This window comes from Vigna radiata, unplaced genomic scaffold (genome assembly GCF_000741045.1).
Source record: "Vigna radiata var. radiata cultivar VC1973A unplaced genomic scaffold, Vradiata_ver6 scaffold_357, whole genome shotgun sequence".
Lineage (NCBI taxonomy): Eukaryota > Viridiplantae > Streptophyta > Magnoliopsida > Fabales > Fabaceae > Vigna > Vigna radiata.
The window spans coordinates 54,715-65,294 of NW_014542188.1; the positions used below are offsets into that span (position 1 = coordinate 54,715).

Here is a 10,580-nt window from a genome sequence, read left to right on the forward strand (position 1 = left end):
AAATAATATTTAAAGTTTCTTAAAATATACTTTGACAATACTCATCTTGGGTTATCCAAACCCTAAGCGGCATCCCCCGAGTGGCGTGCCACTTTGCCATCCTCGTCAATTTTCTCACTTTCTTTTCCCTCTTTTGTTTCATTTTTCAACTTATGTTAGACTATGTGTTGTTATTGTGCTTTTGTTTTTTTTTCTTGTTTTTTGTTATTTTGAATCCGTCCTCTCTTCTTTCTTTAGAATCTCTATAAAGTGAACTTTTAGATTTAGATAACATTATCATCTTAATATGCAGTACGAGTCTTCCTAAAATTTTCTTAAGCAACATAAACACAAAAGCCTGGTCCTCTAAAAACAACAAGATTAATTCTTATCATTAGCATACTCGCTCACAGTCCTTTTCCTTGATTTGTTTCCAAAGTATTTAACTTTACGTCATAATTTTGAGCAACATCCATGGCTTTAGGATATGCCTCCTTTACATCACTCCAAATCTCCCTTCCCAAGTTGAGAAACATAAATGTAACTCTTTCCCGGGATTAGAGTTGCAGAGGCAAGCCATGATTGTAGAATCGTCTTTATCCCATGTTTTAAATTTGGGATCCTACATGTCACGAGCAACATCGGTCAAGGTACTCGTCCTCCCTTTTCCTCAGAATAGTGCGAATAAATTGGGACCATGAATTAGGACCATTTTATGTAGCTCTCCCCATTCAGTCCATAGGCAGAATGCATGTTCTTCAACTCTTCAAAAGTTTGGGATTTATTCTCCTCTGATTCAGCCATCAGATATTGTGAGATGAGGGTACAAGATAAAGGAAAAAGAAAACGTGCCGCGGCAAAACAGCTTTTGTGCAAATGAAGGCCGTCTAGGGTTTCAATCGCACAGTCAGAGCCTCCCAGATTTCGAGAGTTATATATATATATATATATATATATATATATATATATATTTCTAAGCTAATTTCAGTCTGTTCTGAAATCAGATCTCTAATTATGAGCATATTTCTTTATTTACTGAACATCGACTAATAAGAAATAAATACGAGATTTCCTAGCTATGGTACATGACCAATCCCACACAAATACATAACACTTTATTAGAGAAAAATTTTCAGAAAATAATATAGTTAATGAGCTACATTAGGATATTAAGTGTACTATTAAAAGCTTAGAAGCTGTAAAAGATTCTAGAAATTTCTTTCTAATATTTACTTTCAAGATTAGTCTTCCTGTATATATATGGATCCTCTTTTATGTTATTGAATTGAATAAAAAACTTCTCTTGTTGATATTAATCATTTTCAAGTTTTACCATCAAGTAAATGGTAGATGGTTCTATCGACAGAACGACTAAAGACTTCTCTCATGCTTATGACAGAACCACTAATCAAGGTTTGGTAGGATTTCTCCAAGCAATTTCTGCCACGTCTAGTGTAATTTTGATCAATAATAATAACAAATATCTTTTCTTTTCATAAAGTAACAAATTATCTTTCTAATAGATAGTTATTTAAAAAATAATTTATAAGTTGCTTAACAGAAAGGAAAAAAAATAGAAACAGAGTATAAAAAAAGTTTCTAAAAATTCTTAAAACATAAAACCAAAGGTAAAAACTACAAGCAAAACCCATCGGAAGCATGAAATACACAAGCAAAGCCTTTCATTTCAGCTTACGGATAACCTCATCAAGAATGGCCTAAGAGGATGTTATTTTATAATACAGTACTTCTGTTTTGTATGACACGAACTGCAAAAACGTGACATCAGAATATTTTATTATAAGAAACATGAATTATAAGATGTTGCGTGCTTCATATTAGGGTATTACTTACCTGACCAGGTTGTCGACAGTCAATCATGAACCCAAGTAAACATCGAACATCATCTGATGCTAATGTAGGAGATGCTGCCACTATTAGAAGTTCAATTACCACTAAGAGCTCGTCAACCAAAGCATTGACCTCACCAATCGGTCTTGTTGATCCAGTTAGATGAAAGTTATTTACTGAATCCTTTTCTGGAACAGTCCAATAGCTTCTTCTACAGCCATCAAGAAGCATTTGAATGGCATTGGCCTCTCGCATCACTACCGACTCAGTGAAAACCATGTCGGCAAGTGATGATAGAAGCTTCTTTTGTATGCCATAACTACATAAACTCCAAATCTTTAAATCCAGCAACAGTGTGGTGAAGAGACGCACTTTGAGAGTATGGTTGATATTTTGAGATAGACAAAGTGAGACAACTGCAACAACAAGTTCCTCATCACCTACACCATCATATGTTCCTTCACAAAGTGAAGCCAGGGTTTCGAGAAGGTGATTCAAAATCTTTGAAAGAATCTCAGGTCCTTTGCAACGAGCCAACTCCTCATTGTTCCTGGGATATTGAATGGCCATTGATATAATTCGAAATATTGGACCAGCAAGGGATGAAGTGGCTACAGAAACAGAAACATTCCCCTTCCGTGGTTCTAGAGTATCCTCGTGTACATTGCTAATTGCTAAGGGAAGCAAAGATAATGGACCACCGTAAGCCAATGCCCACAAAGCCTCCACAGGTCGAATTCGTGTAGCAACGTGGACTTGCCCTAGAACCTCGGCTGGGCGCCGAAGCACTCCTGAATCAGAATAAAGGAACCCATCGTAACAAGTACAGCAGTGCATATTTTACATGCCTTGATAAAAGAAATTTTATAAAATGATCTGATATACATGCAATTATTTCACTAAACTTAACGATCTGGATTTTAAATACTAAAATATTGTACACAAAGTAGTTTCCTAAGAAGGATTTAAATACCGATACTTTGTCTATAGACATGTTTATGACATAATATTGGGGCGTCATTTAATCCATGTAACTGACCCCGCCTTCCTTGTTCAAAAAGACTTGGCTATTGTTGTTGTTGGACTTCCTTAGAACAACCATGGAATATCCAACAAATAATCAGTGATGTCAAAATTAAGAACTGACGAAATGGAAAGAACCGGCGACCTCAAGAGGATTAGTCTACACTAAAACTAAAAATAATAAGAAAATGAAGAGACTAGAAAGAAATAGAGACTAAAATTGTAACTCCTTCTACTAATCTGTAGTTAATTCGTAAACTCAAACCACATAACGGATAAAGAAACTGAATTCAGCTAATCAAGCGCACGAAAAGACAGTTATATCATGCCTGGTCAGCTAAGCATAAGTTACTGATAGAATATTCTTACTTACTCGACGACTCAAATATTGCATGGTAGAATATTTCTGTATTTTCATGGTCACGGTTCTCTATATAAATATGAAATTACAATATCTTCCAATAACACTGTTTTCTTAGAAGTGTTATTGTTCACTTTTATGCTAAAAACACTATACCACCTAGGTTTTTTTCAATGTATTTATAAATGAATTTCATGCTAATTCATAACAAGTGTGAATAAACAAGAAGCGTGCAATTTACAGGAAGAGTACAAAAAAAGAATAAATACATTGGAAAATATGCTCTTAATAATCAAACAATTGTTACCACTGAGACAGAAAGAAAACCCTCATGGTACTCAAAAGATGTCAATTGCCAACGAAAAAAGGTTGTAAGAATTTTCTAGGTACATCATATAAATCTACAAATAAAACTTTGACTTGAAAGAATTAATATGAAAGAATTAATATGAAAGAAAGAAGATTTTTATTCAAATTGATTAATTTGAAATAGTACAAAAGGATAATTTATATATATAGAGAGAACTCCAACCCTAAAGTAATAATTACAAAAGGATATTTAGAACCTTCTAACAACTTCTATCCACTTCTAACAACTCCTAGTAGAACATTTAATACCCTATTAACAACATTTCCCCCTTAAGATGATGAATAGATATCAATCATTCCAAGCTTGGATGTGAGATCATTAAATGCTTAATGGAAATACCTTTTTGTGCAATAAATCTGCTAATTGATATCCCGATGGAACACATGAAGTAGTGATAAGATCACTATCCGGGTTTTTTTAATAAAGTGTCAATCTATCTATCTTTGTGTTTGGTCTTATCATGCTAGATTGGACTGTGAGTCATGATAATAGTTAACTTATTATCCCAATCAAGAATAATAGGTTCTCTATATGCCACTTTTTAATATCATTTAGAATAATTCTCAGTCATAACAATTCACACACCCCGTGTGCCATAACTCGGAATTTAGTGTATGCTCTAGACCTTGTAACAACATTTTGTTTCTTACTTTTCCAAGTTACCAAATTTCCACCCAGGAACATACATTATCCTGAGGTTTATCCCGAGCCGCGTTCTTGGTGTCGAACGTGTGTTTATCCCGCGCCACCGTCTACCGCCAACTACCATCTTTGTTGCTTCACAACATACATCACTGTATCACCGTCAACTGAAACCGCGAGAATCGCTATCCATCTTTCTCCACCAGTACAATGCTGGTCTCCTTCATCTCTTAGCCCAATCGAGCCACTACAACCTGCCTCTAGTCACTGTATTGTCATCAACCCTAATGGGTACTGCTGCCCCTTGGCTTCTTCTCAAGTCCTAACCATCACCTCAATGGCAGTCCTTCTTGCCGTCATCTTCGTTGCTTGTGCCACCAATGCACTGACACCTAGTCTTATCTCTACTGTTTCCACTATCTTCTTCTCCATTCTGAAAGGCGCCACCATGTTGCACCTAGAAATCGATTTGCTGAAAAATTATGAAGAAGGCCTCCAATTCAAATTTGTAAGGGGCCTTGGCTTTCAATTTTCCCTCATTGTCTGTTTCCCAAACATTCTCAAGAACCACTTGGAATGCCTCTAGTCGGCATTTGATTAGGGTTATGCTTCTGGCTCTTCTCCCATCTCGAAGAGGTGGAAACCAAGCACGCTCCTTGTTGGGACCAAGCACTCTTCCTTTCCTTGCTGCTCCATATAACGCCTAATGTCCAACACCTTTCTACCTCCACCATAGAGTTTCTTCCCCTTGTGCACCACTGATGTGTCTCCACCATCATTATGTTCAGAATCTTGAAGACCAAAAGCGACCGCTCTCGACACCACTGCGTCACCTCTTCCTTTAATAGTTATTGCCAACTTTCTTCTTGGGCTTGGGTTTAGCCCATACTTCTTGTGATACAGTGCTAAGTATCACCATTTGGGAGTAGTCCAGCAGAGAACCTTTGGACCTCCAATCTGTCTTTGGCTTTTTTATGCCATTTGTCATCCTTATGCTTTATAAGTTATAGCAGTTATGATGCTCCTATTGAGTGTCATTTATTTACAAGTCTCCAAGGACAGTCGTGGTTAACACCAAGGAATTTCAACACCAAAGTCATGGGTTTAAACAATTTCACCAGCCCTTTATCAGATCTGTTTTTGGGTGCTTTGATGAATAAAGGAGACCATTATGATCTTCCACTTTCACAATTTGTCGTTGGTGCGTCGTCATTTTCGCCGTTCGTCACGATGGGAGTATGTTTCCAGGCTCTACAAGTCCTACCAGTCAGAGATGGCAATCCTTGCAGTTTGTCCACTGCAGGCCCCGTGCCCCATACTTGATGGCAGTTTAGTCCTTATAGTTTGTCCACTGCAAGCCCCATCCTTACTTGATGGTAGTTTAGTCCCTGCAGTTTGGTCGCTTCTGCTTTCAGCCACTATAGGCCCCATCATTCAATGATGGAAATTTAGTCCCCGCAGTTTGTCCACTGTAGACCTCATCCTTACTTGATGACAGTTTAGTCCCTACAGTTTGACTGCTTCAGTTTTCGGCCACCATAGGCCCCATCAGCCAGTGATGGCAATTTAGTCTATGTAGTTTGTCGCTCTCTATCACCGTTAGCCATTATCCACTTTTATGAAAATCTCCTTTGTCAAAGTCATTCTACTTGAAGTTTCATGGTGCTAGTTGAACTTTTGCAGTTGTCCACCACTGTTCAATCCATAAGCTATTATTAGTTGTTCGTCGACCTGTGATTGCACATCTGTTTTCTGCACACTTGAAAACAAATCATATATTTCAAATTGAGTTTATTTATTCCAAGCTTGGTTCATACAATCTACATGCTCCAGCTTGAGGGGGAGTGTTAAAGATATTATCTTTAGTTTATATTTATCTTTTATCTTTAGTTTGTTTGTTTATATTTCTTATTTGTATTTTGGGCTTAGTCCATATTTCTTCTATTATAAATAGAGGACCTTATGTCTATATTTAATACAAAGGAGACTAGTCTCATATATAATTTTTACTATATTCAACTACCTTGACTCAAGGACAAAGACCCATTTGTTAGGAGAAACTTCAAAGATATTCATATGAGATGTTCCAGGAGAAGTATCAGGAGTACCAAGAGTAGTATAAGATGTGGTTTAAGAAAGGGAGCAAAGATGACTTAAGAAATACAAAAGACTTAGCTTCAAAAGAACTCTCGCCTTGAAGCTGAGGACGTTTGTAAAAAGATTTAGTTTCAATAAAAGTGACATCCATGTAGATAAAAAAAACTTTTGACTTGGAGGATGGTAACAACAATATCTGAGAATTCTCAAAAGTAATGTAAGATTGGAGACAAGAGGTCCTATTTGTATACTAATACTATCTTTATTAGTTCCCAAGTTGTTAAAACAATACAACCCTCCTTATTCTATAACCTTCTTTCCCACTCATTGTAAGACAGTTATATCATTTACAGTTAGGTTTATTCTCCGTATCCTGTATCTAAGCTATGTACCGTATAATGCAATGCATCCAATTCGATTTAAATCAATGAAAAATATGTTTGGCCTTACAAAAGAAAAATCGATGAAAAATATCACACTTTCAGAAATTTTGCATTTCTCTCATTCTCTTGAAAATCCATAGCTGTAGAAAATCCCTATTTTTTTGTTCCATCTCCTACTTACTACAACCAATTATCACCTCTCCTATTTAGTTCATAGTTGAAAATTGATTTGATCATAAGAAAGTGTTTTTGACAGTAAAAATATCACTTTATTGTATTCAATTACCAAACAATTTGGCTGAAGCGGAAACAATATTTAGCATTTAATATGTTTTGTTTACTGAAGTTTTTTTCAAATTCCCCTTTTAATCCCTGAATGTTAACTTGTTTTAGTCATAGGTAATCATGTGACAGCCAAGTCAGTTTCCATGTCATAAACTAGTCGGATGTGACATTCACAAGTATAATTATTTCAGTAAGCTATATTTTTAGTCCTTCATATTTTCACGAAATTCACTTTTAGTCTCTAGAAAGTTTTTTAATATTCTTAATTCTTCAACTATGTTCTTCATTATTTTTAGACCTTCCCTCTCGAAATATTTTAGGAAGTATTAGATTTTAGTCTGTCGAAATATTTTAGGAAGTTTCAAATTTTTTTTCCTATTGTATTTAATTCTATATATTGGTTATATATCACTATCATAACAATCCCGCAATCTCAAGGATTTGTTTCATAGAATAGGATGTGTTTGATTCCTAAATTATCCAATTGGTATATGAGGCTGAATAGAGAAATTATTTTCTTATATCCTTGAGATGATATACTTTAGGTCATGAATGTGAAAGAACGTTAGAGAACACTTTAGGTCACAAGTAAGCTTTTGAACCGAAATAAAATTATTATAAATGATTGAAATATAAAGGACATTTTTAAGGATGAGTGATGGTAAAAGAGAAATATTACCATGTCCAGGGATACGAGTCCCATTAGCAATCGTAATGTTTTACGGAGAGAAAAAAAAAATATGATGTTAAAAAAAGGAGTAAGGGATCATATGGTCTGTCACACTGAATCTAGAATCCAAGAGTCTTTATATAAAGTTTTGAAGTTCTTACCAGTCACGACTACAAAGCCAGTCTAGACGGTGACTTACTATAGACTCATGAGAGATTTCAAATATTTAATTTCAGCACAGTACATGTATCTCTAAAGTTAGAAATTCAACATAAAATAAATAATGGAGATTCCTTAACCCCTCTTAATTAAAGAAGAACAATAAAAGGAACCTAACTAAGACGGTAAAAAAAAAATGTAAGCAGACCTCTCAAGATTAGAGCTCTGATACCAACTTGAAAGAATTAACATAAAATAAAGAATACTTTTATTTAAATTGATTCATTTCAAATAGTAACCACATTTATATATCTATATATAGAAAACTCTAGCACCAAAGTAATAACTACAAAAAGATCTCTAGAACCTTCTATGAACTTCTAATAGCTCTAGTAGAGCATTTAATACCCTATTAATAACACAGATTATTTATCAAGCATTTTTTTCATGAAAAATAACATAGTTAGGCAGTAGCAGAAAAATTTATATATTACCGTAAAATCAACACCCAGAAATTATCTGACCTGCAGCACCAGAAGGTGAAGCATCTGGACAGAAACGCCCACTGAGCAAACTAGGATGATAGAGTAGGTGAATGAAATCTCCAATTTCTGCATCCAAAAGAACACTTTCCTCTGCCTTGCTCTGCACATGGGCATTTGTTGCTAGCCATGGTAGCCCTGCTCCATTTCCAAAAGAAGGTACTATATCCCCTCCTCTAGAAGCCAAGCGTGCCATCCTTTCAGGGCCAATTGGTTCCTTGAAGATGTAAACAGGCCCCATCTCCGCAAACAACGGGCACTGACGGCGTCGACGTTGCAAACCGGCCATAGTAGGAGGAGGGTTAGTTCCTATGCAGCAAAATGCAAGGGGTTTGGAAATCCTGGGGAACTCAAAAGGACGAACTTCGTGTAATGACCCATCTACATACAATCTAATTTCATTTTCTGCATTCCCAAGGATACCATTCTTGCTTGTATGTTCAAGACCAATGAAGTACCAGCATTGTGGTCTAAATGCATAAGTAAAATGTAAAGCAGATTTCTTTGCCTTTCCACAACCAATTTCAACAACCAAAAATTGAGCATGAAAGTAAGCCTCTATACCCTGATTATCAGCAGATAAAAAACTGAATAAACGTGGCATGTGTACCGTACCTTCACCAGCAAGAGCACTAGCTGCTGCAGCAGCTGACATAGCTGATGACTTACCTGATTTAGCAAATGCAGCCGCAGCAATTGCAGCGGCAACTGTTGCTGTATTTAGTGCGTCAGCAAATGATTCAATGTAGATCCATGTTGCAAATGCATACCCATGGATAAATGGCCAGCGACCCTCACCCGGACCCAGCAAACCAGAACTTTCCCCATCAAACTCAAAAGTGCAAGCTGGTCCATTAGATTCCTTTTCACTAATGGCTTTTTCCAATGCAAGCATCAAGCGTGAAGCCCAAATTGTGGTAAGTGTTCTTGGAATGACTTGAAACCATCTATGAAGATCACTAACAGTAAGAGAATGCCCAGCCAAGTATTGTATGCAGCGGCACAAAGGAGTTCCATCCCACCTTATTTGCCCATTTAAGCCAACGTCAACAGTGAAAATTTTTTCCGCTGTTCTCAACAGTACTCCTAACAGACCAGCCATTGAGCACATTGCTCTGTTTCTGGTGCACGCCCTTAATATAGCAAGAAGTCCCCTTACCATTCGTGTCCTAGGTGACATGACAACATCAGAATCACCAACGTAAGGAAGCCAGGGAATCAGTTCACCTGACACAATAGCTGCCCGAGAGTTCAGCATTACACTAGGAGGATTATCACCTTCCTCTTCAAAACTTTCGACACCGCCCATTGTTGCAAGAAGTGAATCTACTATTAAGAAAGGCACACTGTCCATTTCTTCACCATTCCCAAAAATTTCTACTCCGCTTGCAATATTCTTCAGTTTCTCCATACCTTCAGGTTTCCCCATTATAGCAGAATCAATTAAATGCAATAATTCTGCAGACGAATTTTGCCCTGCATTTCTTTCCCAAGGCTTTTGTGGAGAACTAACAGAAGAATATGTAGGCGAACCAAAATTAGCTGATGAAGGATACTCATTGTCGGTGTGACCACAATGCCCCTCTGAGCCAGGGCTAGAAGTAAGATGATCATGTGGCATGTCAGGAACTGGGTAAAGATTACCCTCTGTTGAGTACACCCCTGATAAATATTTTAAATTATCTCCATGTACATTTTCCTCCTTAGGACTCTTAACAGCTCGCTCCATTCCCCTATCATTCACTTCATGACCATGCAATTCATTATCAGATATTTTTGTCTCTTTTGATTCTTCCTCTTCTTCCATTATACTATAACCAAAAAGCTAATAAATATTCATTCAAATGACTAAACCAGCAATCCACCTGAAAATAAGACAATTAAAAAATTATACATTCAAAAAGTTTAAATTAGAAAAGGAAACCAATAACCGATATCAAGAGAATAGAAAAATATATAGTATAATATTTGCAATCGATAAACCTTAAATTTCAAAACTAAAAACAAACACCACTACAAAACTTAAATTAGAAAAGGAAACCAATAACCGATATCAAGAGAATAGAAAAATATATAGTATAATATTTGCAATCGATAAACCTTAAATTTCAAAACTAAAAACAAACACCACTACAAAACTTCGTCAAAACTCAAACAATAAAACCGTTAAAAAGCGCCGGCTTAACTTAGTCACTCAGAAATGCTTCTCAATCACCTA

The 10,580-nt window shown here is 36.2% G+C and overlaps 1 protein-coding gene across 1 annotated transcript in view; it reads right to left on the bottom strand.

The window, feature by feature from the left end:
- Nucleotides 1-10,183, bottom strand: part of LOC106779207 (BEACH domain-containing protein C2) — a 59,117-nt gene extending 48,934 nt beyond the window's left edge. Inside the window, exons 1-2 of the mRNA XM_022776489.1 lie at nt 8,345-10,183; nt 1,834-2,621 (exon numbers count right to left, since the gene is read on the bottom strand). Coding sequence (XP_022632210.1) covers nt 1,834-2,621; nt 8,345-10,169 — 2,613 coding nt within the window. The 5' untranslated portion in view covers nt 10,170-10,183. The remainder of the gene's footprint in view (nt 1-1,833; nt 2,622-8,344) is intronic.
- Nucleotides 10,184-10,580: the final 397 nt, after the last annotated feature.